General features: G+C 39.5%; 1 protein-coding gene across 1 annotated transcript; it reads right to left on the reverse strand.

The window, feature by feature from the left end:
- Window positions 1–9,974: 9,974 nt before the first annotated feature.
- Window positions 9,975–13,388, reverse strand: LOC142169111 (ABC transporter G family member STR2-like). The gene is made up of 4 exons (XM_075230345.1): window positions 12,847–13,388; window positions 11,702–12,441; window positions 10,810–11,276; window positions 9,975–10,597 (listed from the first exon to the last, which is right to left on the reverse strand). Exons 1-4 carry the CDS (start codon window positions 13,303–13,305, stop codon window positions 10,074–10,076), a joined length of 2,190 nt encoding a protein of 729 aa, XP_075086446.1. The 5' UTR covers window positions 13,306–13,388; the 3' UTR covers window positions 9,975–10,073.
- Window positions 13,389–14,547: the final 1,159 nt, after the last annotated feature.

Consider the following 14,547-nt stretch of genomic DNA (forward strand, 5'->3'; position numbering starts at 1 on the left):
TATTATCCATTTACAAAATAATTTCTAAATTTATTAATAACAAAGAACAAATGCGGAAGTAAAGTCTCAAATGTAGTGAATAATACATAAAAAAAATAACGCTGTCTAAATACCATCCCAGAACTGGTGTCACAAGTGCACGAGCTTATAGAATAATACAAATCAAGGTCTGAATAAAATAAAGCTGTCTGAAAATAAATACACAGCTAAAGTAAAATAGACGGGGGCGTCAGAACTGCGGACGCCATGCAGTTATACCTCAAGTCTCCTCTGGGTAGCTGATATCCGAGCAAGTCTATGGTACGCCGCTGAGACCAACTCCGAAATCTGCACAAGAAGTGCAGAGTGTATCAGTACAACCGACCCCATGTACTGATAAGTGCTGAGCCTAACCTCGATGAAGCAGTGACAGGGCTAAGGCGAGTCACTTATATTAACCTGTACGCAATATTAGTAACGACAACAAATAATAGAAATAAATCAGGTAACTCATTTATAATAATTGAAGCCAATTCAGCAGTCGTAACCAATTATCATTTTTATCAAATCTGTTGCAGCGTGCAACCCGCTCTCACAAAATATTCTCATTCAATTCTGTTGCATCATGCAACTCGCTCTCCCAATATATTCCTTTTAATCAAGTCTGTCATATATTTATTTCAATCAAGTATATATAGACTTTTAATAAGTCTGTTGCGACGTGTAACCCGATCCTCCAATATATCCATTTCAATCAATTTTGTTGCGGCGTGCAACCCGATCCTCCAATATATCCATTTATCAATTCTTATAGAAGAAATTTCCCCAATAAATGCAATAATTAATATAAAATTATAAGACAACAAGCATACAATAATTATGATTTAATTATGAAACAAACAATGACAAATAGCAAATTATTATGGAAATCAGGGAGAAAATAGGCAGTTTAATATTTAATATGCTAAATGTCAAATAACAATTCAAACACATAATTCAAATAGCATGTAACAATTAATGCAGGAATTAAAGAATTAATATTTGACAAAGAATAGGAGAGAAATAATTATTTTAATAATTAATTTATGATTTAAAATAATTTATGATTTTTCAAGTAAGCAGGCAAACAATTAATTTCATATGAATTTACTCATTTTCCGGATTAAAATCCGAAATTCATTAAAATATTCGACAGTGGGACCCACATCTCAAATATTAGAAAAACTTACTAAATCCGAACACCCGTTCCGATACGAGTCCAACCATACAGAATTTATCAATTTTCGATGTCAAATGGACCATCAAATCTTAAATTTTTATTTTTGGAAGATTTTATTAAAAATCTGACTTTTCTTCCATAAATTCACGGATTCATGATATAAATGAGTATGAAATATAATCAATATAGGATAAGGAACACTTACCTCAATGTTTTCCCGTAAAAATCGCCCAAGAATCGCCTTACCCGAGCTCAAAAATGGAAAAGAGTGAAAAATGGGTCGAAACCCCATTTCGAGAACTTAAGTTCTGTTTCTGGGATTTTTACTCATCGCCATCGCGGAAATTCGTTCGCGATCGCGTAGAACAACTTTTGCCCACGATCATTTTATTCTTCGCAATCACGGGAATGGCTTCGCGATCGCGAAGCACATTTTGGCTGCCCAGACTTTTAACTCTACGCGATCGCGTAAATGCTCATGCGATCGCGGAGTACATTTTTCCAGCCTTACGCAATCGCGTACTTACTTGTGCGATCGCGTAGCACAATTGATGTGCCTAGCTTCTGCCTTCCTTCCTTCTACGTGATCGCAGCTGGTCCCTTGCGTTCGCAGTGCACTGGGAGTTTACCTTCCACGATCGCATGCCTATATTCGCGAACGCGAAGGGTAAAACTCACTACTTTCAATTTCCACTTCGCGATCGCAGGAATGGCTTCGCGATCGCGAAGCACAATGCACCAGAAGCTCAAAAACCAGATTTTCTAAGTTCAAAATCATCCCGTAGCCTATCCGAAACTCACCCGAGCCCTCAGGGCTCCAAACCAAACATGCACACAAGTCTTAAAATATCATACGAACTTGTTCGTGCGATCAAATCGCCAAAGTAACACCTAGAACTACGAATCAGACACCAAATCAAAGGAAGTTTTCAAGAATACTCTAAAACTTATATTTCTACAACCGGACGTCTGAATCACGTCAAATCCACTCTGATTCTCACCAAATTCGGCAGATAAGTCATAAATATTATGGTGGACTTATACCGAGCTCCGGAACCATAATACGGACCCGAGGTCAATAAATCCAACATCAGTAATTACTTAAAAATCATTAAGCTTTCAAGCTTTTAATGTTTCATCAAAATTCCATATCTCGGGCTAGGAACCTCGGAATTCGGTTCCGTGCATACGCCCAAGTCCCAAATTACGATACAGACCTACCGGAATTGTCAAAATACTGATCCGGGTCCGTTTGCTCAAAATGTTGACCAAAGTCAACTCAGTTGAGTTTTAAAGCTCTATTTCATATTTTAATCCATTTTTCACATAAAAACTTTTTGGAAAATTGTACGGACTGCGCACGCAAGTCGAGGAATGATAAATGATACTTTTCGAGGTCTTAAAATACATAATTACTTATTAAATTTAAAGATGAAATTTTGGGTCATCACATCTGAGTTGGCTCGTCACACTGTTTGGTTGGTTTCCACTGATAGGGAGAGGATTAGGAGGTTAATTGATGGCCTCATGTATCAGTTGCAGTTACTTATGAATAGGGAGAGGGTATCTGGTGCTAATTTTGACGAGGTGGTTGACATTTCTCGGCAGATAGAGGTAGTCCGTAGTCAGGAGTGTGGTGAGAGGGAGGCCAAGAAGCCTCGTGGACTAAGTGGTTTCAGCGGTGTTCCTTTAGGGGGGTCAATTTTACCACGGCAGGGTTCGTCCTTACAGGTACGCTTAGACGGGTCGTTCAGTTCACCGTGGTGCATCATCCAGCCATGGTTCATACAGTTCTCATAAGGCTCAGACATCTCCTAGTGCCCTTCCAGTCCAGAGTTTGTCCCGTGCTCATTTAGTTCATGGTTCATTTGCACCGGGTACTTTTAGCGGTTATTCTGGTTCTCGAGGCCCGATTCAGTCCTTACCACTACCAGTACAGGGGAGTTGCTTTGAGTGCGGGGAGTTTGGGCATATGTGGAGGCAGTGTCCTCTTCGCCCGGGAGGTCCAGTGCAGTAGAGGAATCAAACTACGACTTCAGCACCAGTTACTTTTCTACCCACCCAGCCAGCTCGGGGTGGGGGCCAGTCAGCTAGGGAACGCCCTAGAGGGGAGGCCGATCAGGTGGCGGTCATGCCCGATTCTATATTTTTCGGTCCAGGCCAGATGTCGTTGCTTCAGATGCAGTGATCACATGTATTGTCTTAGTGTGCCACAGGGAAGCTTCTATATTATTTGTCCCTGGTTCTACTTATTCATATGTATCATCGTACTTTACTCATTATCTGGATATGTCCAATGAGTCCTTAGTTTCACCTGTTCATGTATCTACGCCGGTGGGCGATACTATTATTGTGGACCGTGTGTATCGGTCATGTGTGGTAACTATTGGGGGACTGGAGACTAGAGTTGATCTCTTATTGCTTAGTATGGTTGATTTCGATGTAATCTTGGGTATGGATTGGTTGTCTCCATGTCATGCTATTATGGACTGTCACGTAAAAATCGTAACGTTGGCGATGCCAGGTTTGCAGAAGGTCTAATGGAGAGGTTCTCTAGATTATGTTCCCAGCAGGGTATTTTCTTATTTGAAAGCCCAACATATAGTTGGGAAGGAGTGTTTGTCATATTTGGCCTTTGTGAGAGATGTTGATGCAGATACTCCTACTATTGATTCAGTACCGGTAGTGCGAGACTTTTTGGATGTATTTCCTGCAGACCTGTCGGGTATGCCACCCGACTGAGATATTGATTTTGGTATTGACTTGGTGTCGGACACTAAACCCATATCGTATGGCACCAGCTGAATTAAAAGAATTGAAAGAGCAACATCAGGAACTTCTTGATAAGGGGTTTATTAGGCCTAGTGTGTCAGCTTGGGGTGCACCAGTTCTATTTGTGAAAAAGAAAGATGGTACTATGCGGATGCGTATCGATTATAGGTATTTGAAAAAAGTTGTAATCAAGAATAAGTATCCTTTGCCGCATATTGATGATTTATTTGACCAGTTTTAGGGAGCGAGGGTATTCTCCAAAATTGATTTGAGATCCGGGTATCACCAGTTAAAAATTCGGGACTCGGATATTCTAAAGACGGCATTCAGGACCCGCTATGGTCACTATAAATTTCTCGTAATGTCTTTTGGGCTGACCAACGCCCCAGCAACATTTATGCACTTGATGAATAATGTATTCCAGTCGTATCTTGATTTGTTTGTCGTAGTATTTGTTGACGATATCCTGGTTTACTCACGTAGCCAGAAGGAACATGCACAACATTTGAGTATTGTACTACAGAGACTAAAGGAGGAGAAACTTTATGCCAAATTCTCCAAGTGTGAGTTTTGGCTTAGTTCGGTTGCATTCTTGGGACACATAGTGTCCAATGAAGGAATTAAGGCAGATCCGAAGAAAATAGAGGCAGTTCAGAGTTGGCACAGGCCATTTTCAGCTACTGAGATTTAGAGTTTTCTTGGCTGGTTATTATCGTCGCTTTGTGGAGGGCTTCTCGTCTATTGCATCACCCTTGACTAAATTGACCCAGAAGGGTGCTCCATTCAGGTGGTCGGATGAGTGTGAAGAAAGCTTTCAGAAACTCAAGACTGCCTTGACCACAGCTCCAGTTTTAGTTTTGCCTTCAGCTTCAGGCTCTTATACAATGTATTGCGATGCTTCTCGGATTGGTATTGGGTGTGTCTTAATGTAGGAGGGTAGAGTGATTGCTTATGCTTCGTGCTAGTTGAAGCCATATGAAAAGAACTACCTTGTTCATGATTTAGAACTGGCATCCATTGTTCATGCATTGAAGATTTGGAGACATTATCTCTATGGTATGTCTTGTGAGGTATTTACAGATCATCAGAGCGTGCAACACCTATTCAAACAGAAGGATCTAAATTTGAGGTAGCGGAGATGATTGGAGCTGCTAAAGGACTATGATATCACTATTCTGTATCATCCCGGGAAGGCCAATGTGGTAGCCGATGCCTTGAGTAGAAAAACGGTGAGTATGGGTAGCCCTGCATTCATTCCTGTTGGTGAAAGAGCTTTTGCAGTTGATGTTCAGACCCTGTCCAATCATTTTGTGAGATTAGATGTTTCGGAGCCCAGTCGGGTTCTAGCTTGTGTGGTTTCTCGGTCTTATCTTTATGATTGTATCAGAGAACATCATTATGATGACCCCCATCTGTTTGTCCTTAAGGACACGGTTCAGCACGGTGATGCCAAAGAAGTCACTATTGGGGATGACGGTGTATTACAGATGCAGGGAAGCTGTGTGTGCCTAATGTAGATGGTTTACGTAAGTTGATTCTCCAGGAGGCTCACAGTTCGCGGTACTCCATTCATCCAGGTGCCGCGAAGATGTATCAGGATTTGAGGCAACACTATTGGTGGAGGCGAATGAAGAAAGATATAGTTGGGTTTGTAGCTCGGTGTTTAAATTGTCAATAGATGAAGTACGAGCATTAGAGACCGAACAGATTGCTTCAGAGACTTGAAATTTTGAAGTGGAAGTGGGAGCGTATTACCATGGACTTCATAGTTGGGCTCCCATGGACTTTGAGAAAGTTTGATGTTGTTTGGGTGATTGTAGATCGGTTGACCAAGTTCGCGCATTTTATTCCAGTTGGTACTGCTTATTCTTCGGAGCGGTTCGTTGGGATTTATATCCGCGAGATTGTTCGCCTACACGGTGTGCTAGTGTCCATCATTTCGTATCGGGGCACGCAGTTTACATTATTGTTTTGGAGACCAGTGCAGCGAGAATTAAGTACACAGGTTCAACTGAGTACAATATTTCACCCTCAGACGAACGGACAGTCCGAGCGCACTATTCAGATATTGGAAGATATGCTACGCGCTTTTGTTATAGATTTCGGGGGTTCTTGAGATCAATTTATTCCACTGACAGAGTTTGCTTACAATAACAGCTACCAATCAAGCATTCAGATGGTTCCGTATGAGGCTTATATGGGATATAGTGTCGGTCTCTGGTGGGTTGGTTTGAGTCGGGTGAGACTAGGATATTGGGTAATGATTTGGTTCAGGATGCTTTGGAGAAGGTTAGTAATATTCAGGAGCGGCTTCGCACGACGCAGTCTAGACATAAAAGTTATGCCGACCGGAAGGCTTTACATGGTTGGGGAGAAGGTTTTGCTCAATATTTCACCCATGAAAGGTGTGTTGAGGTTCGGGAAGAAGGGCAAGTTGAGTCCTCGGTATATTGGGCCTTTTGAAATGATTAAGAAGATTGGATATGTGGCTTATGAACTTGTATTGCCGCCTAGTCTATCGGGTATTCATCCAGTGTTTCATGTATCGATGCTCTGGAAGTATGTTGGGGACCCGTCTCATGTTTTGGATTTCAGCACAGTGCAGTTGGATAGTAATTTTGACTTATGATGTGGAGTCGGGGGCCATTTTAGATTGGCAGGTTTGAAAGTTGAGATCAAAGAACATAGCTTCAATGAAAGTGCAGTGGAAAGGACAACCAGTCGGAGAAGCTACTTGGGAGACTGAGTGGGAGATGCGGAGCAAATATCCACACTTATTTGAGACTCTAGGTATAATTCTAAACCCGTTTGAGGACGAACGTTTGATTAAGAGGGGGAGAATGTAACGACCCCGTCAGTCATTTTAAGTATTACAACCTCGTTCCCCCATTTACTACTCAATTTATGCTTCACAGTTGTTATGTGACTTGCCGGGGTAATTGGTTCGGGTCCGGTGAGGTTTTGGAATGAATTGGAACACTTAGTTCCAAGGTTTAAAGCTTAAGTTAAAATAGTGACCGGAGGTCGACTTATGTGTAAACGATCCCGGAATAGAGTTTTGATGATTTCACTAGCTCCGTATGGTGATTTTGGACTTAGGAGCGTGTCCGAAAAATTATTTGGAAGTCCGTAGTTAAACTAGGCTTGAAATGGCTAAAATAAAAATTTAAGTTTAGAAGTTTGGCCGGGGAGTTGACTTTTTGATATCGGAGTTGGAATCCAGTTCTGAAATTTTCATAGCTCCGTTATGTCATTTATAACTTGTGTGCAAAATTTGAGGTCAACCGGAATTGAATTGATAGGTTTCAGCATCGAATGTAAAAGTTGGAATTCGTTAGCTTTTGTTAAGCTTGAATTGGGGTGTGATTTGTAATTTTAGCGTTGTTTGATGTTATTTGAAGTTTCGACTAAGTTCGTATAATATTTTAGGACTTGTTGGTGTATTTTGTTGAGGTCCCTTGGGCCTCGGATGAGTTTCTGATGATTAACGGATCAAAATTTGGACTTAAACAGCTGCTAGAATTTTTTTGATGCTTGTATCTGGTTTCCTTCATCGCGTTCGCGAGGGGAGTCTCGTGTTCGTGAAGAGGAAATTTAGACTGGCCAATTTTTTCTTCACGTTCGCAACCGGGGGCACGCGTTCGCGAAGGGTCGAGGGGCAAAGCTTCGCGTTCACGACCGGGGGCACGCGTTCGCGAAGGGTCGAGGGGAAAGGCTACGCGTTCGCGGTCGAGGCCTCGCGTTCGCAAAAGGGAGAGCCGGCCTGGGGGAAATTGGTCTTCGCGTTCGCGAGACCAGGCTCGCATTCGCGAAGGAGGAAATCGTGGCAACACAAAAATGGGCTTCGCGAACGTGAGGGAGCTATCGCGTTCGCGAAGAAGAAAGTCCTGGACAAAATGTTTAAGATTTGAAAATGGGATTTTTGACGAATTGGAGCTCGGGAAGAGGCGATTTTTGTTAGATTTTCAAGAAAAATAACGGGGTAAGTATTCTTAACTCAGTATTGGTCAAATCACCCGAATCCATGGTTATTTTAAACATTTAATCGGTGAATTAAGTTGGAAAATTTAGAAAATCCTCTTGGTTTAATTTGAAGATTTGAGGGTCGAGTTGATGTCGGAATTTGGTAAAATTTATATAGTTGGACTCGTGATTGAATGGGCTTTTGAAATTTATAACTTTTGTCGGGTTCCGAGATGTGGGCCCCACGGGCGATTTTTGAAAGCAATTTCGAATTTTTATTGGAAATTTAGTATTTTCATATGAAATTAATTCCTATAATTTATATTGACTGAATCGAATTATTTGTAGCTAGATTCGAGGCGTTTAGAGACCGATTCGCGAGGCAAAGACATTGAAGAATATAGAATTAGACACTTTGAGGTAAGTAACATTTCTAAATTTGGTCACGAGGGTATGAAACCTAGAATTTTGTGATATGTGATTGGTTTTGAGGTGACACACATGCTAGGTGACGGGTGTGTGGGCGTGCACCGTAGGAATTGTGACATGATCAATTCCATGGAACTGTATAGTTGAATAATCTGTTGATATCCGTATATTTTCCACGTATTAGAGATATCGAACTATAAATCATGTTTAAACCATGTGTTGACACTGTAGGGACCCACATAGGTCGTGTACATGTTGAACTATATGCTAAATTATTATTTTATAATAAGTCACAGTTTTACTTGCACATTACATCTCAGTCTCTATTGTTCATTATTGATGCATTCATATTATTGCTGTTTGGGCTGCTTATCATGATTTCTGAGAGTCCGAGAGACTGGAGATATTTAGGACTGAGTGAGGCCGAGGGCCCAATTGTGAGGATATTTATGGAATCGTGTTGCACGCCGTGACATGTTTCATTGATTTATGCCATGATTGGCTTGTTATAGCGCTTGAGCTGAAGGAGCTCCTCCGGAGTCTGTATACACCCCAGTGAGCGCAGGTACCTACTGAGTGCGAGTGCCGACTGCTGAGTGATATAGATGAATGAGTGACTGTGAGGAAAGTGTGATTGTGAGGTTGGAGTTAATGGGAGGACGGTGTGACTGTTGCTCTTAGAGGATGCATTTATACATTATTGTTTCACTTAAGCCGTCATATATTACTGGTTTGAAAACTTTTGAAAGACATTATCTTTTGTTTCATTTGAACTTGATATGAAAAATACTATTTGGGCCTTAAATGTTGAGCTTGAAAGCATGCCTACCTTCTTATGTTGGAAATTAATGTAATTGGACTTAGCTGTGAAGCTCGTCACTACTTTCAGTTCTTTATTTAGTATTGTTACTTGCTAAGTTAGTTGTACTCATACTACACCCTGTATCTCGTGTGTAGATCCATGTACTTCTGGACACGGCAATTGCTAGTTTTTCGGAGTTTTTATCTGTTGGAGATTTTCGAGGTAGCTTCTTGACGTCCGTAGACCTTGACTCTCTTTCCTTTCAGTTTTGTACTGTTCTATATTTTCAGACAGTGTTGTTATTAGTCAGACTTTGTTACCATTTAGATGCTTATGTACTTAGTGACACCGGATTTTGGGAGTGTATTTATATCCAGTATTCGTGGGATTTTCCCTTAAACTTAATTATTATGTTTTTCGTATTTAAAAAAAATTATGGTTTGTTGAGGTTGTCGGCTTGCCTAGTATTGAGATAGGCGTCATCACGACAAGTGTGATTTTGGGTCGTGACAAATAGCCTGCAAACCACACAGGGGATGTAAAACCGCACTAGGCAAGCCCTGTTAACAACATAAGTATACCAAAAAATTAGTTTTTGTCTATTTACACAATATAATTTTTTAACGACTTTGCAGATTCTATAACACAACTTGTGAGAAACACAGTCTGCTTCTTTTATTATATTTTCTTGAAACAAATATGTAGTCTGGTTCTACCTATATAAATCAATTAATTCAAGTTGAATACCTAAGGTTTATTTTCTGAATATCTGAAGTACTTCCTTACCTTCACCATATGTAACAAACTTTCTTTAGAAGAAAAGAAGAAATTTATATTAAGCATACAATTGATGTTTGAAGTATATGAATAAAAGCAGATTTTACAATGCCTACTACTTTCAATACTATTTCATTTCCTCTGATTCTTTGAAAAGAATCTAAGGACAATATAAAACAGAACCCTGTAAAAAACAGCCCATCCCAACATTACATATACTTTTTCCCATTTCTTGCCTGAATCTAGTGAAATATTAAGTGATTTCAAGATTCCAAAACCAGTTACATCTCTTCCAAGAGGATCTTTTCCGAACGAATCTATCGTTTGATATTGATTCATGAGTAGCCCTTCATATGGATAAGTCATAGTTGAAATGTAATTCATCCATTTCCAGTATTGTGGCATGTCATGGCTATTCAAGAAATAGCCACAAAACAAGAAAAATAGCGCGGTGAAAGCAATAACAGCTGCATATCCTAATATGTAATTTGGTACCACTGAGCTCACGAATATAACGAATGAGTTCGTGGAGAGTAGTGACATGAATAGAATCACCAAGAAATAGATGAAAGGCCCGCGAAGCGATAGTGCAAACCAAACAATCACAGCATAAACTGCAGCCTGAAGAGCTAGGAATGGAAGGTAAGTAATTAGACCTGCAACATTATGTACAAAACTTATTAGCACTAAGTTTTACTTGGTTCATTACAAAAGACATGTACATATAGTTACTAACATGGGACAAGAGGGGTTGCTCATATGGTTTGAGTCACCAAAGGAGCAATAGCTCCAACAAAGAGCGGTCAGAGGGGAATAAAAAAGAAGATTAATTACTAACATGGAGTAATAAGATCAAGAAAAGTTAGACCTGCAATTGTGTAAGAAGAGGCCCTATACTTATTGTGAGAAGTCTCGCGAATGAAGACAAATCGTTCTTGAATGAAAGCAGGAACAGCATCATTGGACGAGAAGAAAAAGAGGGTACATGTAAAGATGAAGAAACTAAGGCGACTTGTGATCCCTTGAATGTTGTCTTTAGGATGCAAAAACATAGTGGCCATCATAATTCCCATAGCTGTTAGCACGACAAGCCTAGAGAGGAATAGTTCAGGGGTACGCCTGATGTTTATAAAGTTGCGTCTCATTAGAATCCATGTCTCTGAGAAGAAGGAATTCGCAAACTTTGGCCTGAGATCATGGATAGAATGATTGGTATGGGGTGTAAGATCATTGGGTGTTAAATAGTCATTTTCATTGACAGTGTAGTCACTACTATGAGGAGTTGGAGTACTTTGAACAATCTCTGCAGAATAAGCATAGCATCCTGGAGAAGAACTGCACAAACATCCCAAATTGTAGTTAATATAAGTTTAACTTATGTACACTAAAAATGAAAATACAGTCAAACATTTCTATAACGGCCTCGTTTGTTCCGATATTTTTTGGCTGCTAAAGCGAAGTGCTGTTATAGAGGACATATATTATAGAACTACATAAAAATCAGTTTCGAGAAAAATTTATTTTTATAGTGAATGACTGTTATATAAAGATGTTGTTATAAAGAAGTCTGAATATATTTTTACACTGTAAGTGTATTCCGACATGTTATAGTAGGTTATCTATCTTAATTTCATGTTATAGTACCACTTATTATTGATAGTTACATGTAGTTATCTTTTAGATGATCTAATAGTATAAAAATTTCTAACTTGAAAGACAATTCGTATACCATGAAATAGAAGTGAAGTGAATGTTTTTACCCCATAATACTTGGGCTTTTAGGATTATTGCGCCTAGCTGGTGAAAAGCCTAGAGATTTCAGAACACCACTTTGGCTGGCACTCCAGGATTTAGATGTATTCCAGGTACTCCTTACACTGTGATCAAATCCTGTGTCATCTTGTGCACTGGTTTGCAAGCGAAGACGTTTGCTCGCCTTGTCACGACCCTGTGCCTCCACGTCCTGATGTTTAGCACGGTGTGATGGCCGGGCAGGTGATGGAGCTAGCACAGTGGAAGCTGACATCTCGTGTGCTGCACCTATCGGTGGAGGTTTCATACCAGTAAGTGCAAATGCAGCTACTGCTTCTACTCCAAGCTCGGATTGATCATATTCTTGAATTACATCAATCAAGTGTTCTATCGAGCTTTCGTTCTTTGGCACTTTGCGCCCCATCCTGACAAGATGGAGAGATACATCATTTGGCGCTCCTTGGTACATGAGTTGTCCGCGAGCCAGGATGATGAGATGATCAAGAAGCAATTGAATCCGGTATGAAGGTTGATGAATTGTTAGTATCACAGTGCTTCCACCTCGGGCTATATCGTGCACTTTCTCAATTACACTATGAGCGCTAGTCGAATCAAGACCTGAAGTTGGTTCATCCAAGAATAGCAATGAAGGTCCATGTATAATGTCCACCCCAATTGACACCCTACGACGTTCTCCACCAGATACTCCTCGAGTCCCTTCATCACCTATGTAAGTGTTCCTAGTCGACTGCCATAAAACAAATGATCAGAACCACACAAGGGTTTAGACTTAAGAAATTCCCGACAAACAATAACAACAAACCCAGTAGAATCACACAAGTGGGGTCTGAAGATGGTAGTATGTACGCATACCTTACCCCTACCTTATAAGGGTAGAGATATTGTTTCTGGTAGCCTCTCGGCTTAGGAACAAAAAAGGGAGCAATAAACAAACAATAGCATCAACAAGGTAACATGACAACGGAAGCAAATAACCATGTAATAATAAGGCCAATACTGCCGGTAAGAATGACACACCGGACTTAAGAAATTCCAGAGTCCTAAAAAAAAAATGTTGAATCTTGATTTTTGGTCTTTTGAATTATGTCTATACATATATATAACATTAGAGAATGAGCTGTTGTCGACTTACAGATAATCCAAGTTGCTCGATTAGCTTCTCAACGCGCTCCTGTTTTTCGGACAATGAGAGTGAGCCCAACCTAAAATCAGCAGCAAACATGAATGTTTCATAGACAGTAAGCATAGGAAAAAGTCTATCTTCTTGCATTATATAAGATGAACTTCCTTTGATCAAACTTGGACTCATATCCACACCACCCATAGAAACTTTGCCCCTAAGACTTCCACTTGCAATTCTACCAGCCAATCCATCTAAAAGTGTAGATTTACCAGCACCACTTGGTCCCATAACTGCTGTAATACATCCTTTTGGTGCATATCCTGTTATTTGGTGCAATAAATCTACTTCTTGACTTAACCATTTCCCATCTTCATCTTTGATCCTTTTTGTCACCGTGTATGTTAGGCTCGTGAACTCGAGCCCGCCTGTGTAATTTACCGGCTTCCCTATGTCCACAACATGTCCCATCGTATATACTGTCAGTGCACAAAACTTAAGCTCGCCTGTGTAATATATGACCGACTTATCGGGACTAGTTGTGTTTTTGGCTAACTATGTCTCCCAAAGAAGTTGGATGATTTGCAGGGTAATTATAAGCATGAGGGTGAGAGACAGGAGGCATTAACAAAGCTAAGACAATGACATTTAGCATTGAGTAATCCGTTTTGTAAGTTGTTCTGTTCAATAAAGAGAAAATATTTTCTTGTTTGCTTCATCCTTTATTTTCAACTGTGTTTGTCTTATTTTGATCCATTTGCCAATATTCCCCTGAATATTACCATTTTAACTTTTATATATTTTATTGATTGTATAATTTGTCTAGAGATACTCTTTTCCTCCAAAGTTAGTCTACTTTGGGTTTCTCAATAGTTAAATCTGTTAAATTTTAACAACAATTTCACTTCCCTTTTATAAACGAAAATCCGGCCTAGCGCATGGTTCAAAACTCGGTAAATAACATGATAGGCCTCTACCAAAACATTTATAATACTTGAAAGGGGTATATTCTACTTCTAACTAGAACAAACGGATAAACTCGGTCCATCACAATTTAAATAATTGAAAGGAAATCACTTAGTGAAAATAATTATTTATACCTATTTTAATTGGATAATTATTTATTAGATTAAAAATAAAAAATAAAAAAACGTAAAATAAGAAAATACTACTGAAAAATTTATTTTTCGACCACTATGATTTTTGTTAGAGTTAATTAGTGAAAGTTTTATGATTTTTGTGTGAGAAAACAAAGTTATATGACTTTAATGAAAAAAATCATAGTTATATGATTTTGGTGTGAGAAAATAAAGTTATATGACTTTGATGAAAAAAATTATAATTATATGACCATTTGTGAAATTTACCCCGAAACATGCTAGTGAACATTGTATTCCAGTTAAATCATAACATATGCTAATCTAGACAAAATGAGCCGGGTGTAGAGCATAACATTTAGCTACTAGACAAATCCATACTTTGGTTGATATTCTAGGTTTTGTCTGTTTAAGGTTTAAAAGAGATAAATAGTAGTCACCGAGGAGTGCAGTGGGATGGTTGAGATCCCTTCACCTTTGAGACTGTAGTGAGCCTATCCCACCCGAATCCGAATTAGTTGGACCAATGGGCTCGTATCATATTGTAGCAAAAGCCTGATCTTTAGCCAATGTATGATATGAAGCCTACTTCTCGGCCCAATTCAAGAACCAATTT

Source organism: Nicotiana tabacum, chromosome 14, assembly GCF_000715075.1.
Source record: "Nicotiana tabacum cultivar K326 chromosome 14, ASM71507v2, whole genome shotgun sequence".
NCBI lineage: Eukaryota > Viridiplantae > Streptophyta > Magnoliopsida > Solanales > Solanaceae > Nicotiana > Nicotiana tabacum.

Coding starts and splice junctions, on each gene's coding strand:
- LOC142169111 (XM_075230345.1), bottom strand. CDS start 13,305: ATGGGACATGTTGTGGACATAGGGAAGCCGGTAAATTACACAGGCGGG. Junction 12,442..12,846: donor TCGAGCAACTTGGATTATCT/GTAAGTCGACAA, acceptor GTTTTATGGCAG/TCGACTAGGAACACTTACAT. Junction 10,598..10,809: donor CTCTTCTTACACAATTGCAG/GTCTAACTTTTC, acceptor ATAATGTTGCAG/GTCTAATTACTTACCTTCCA.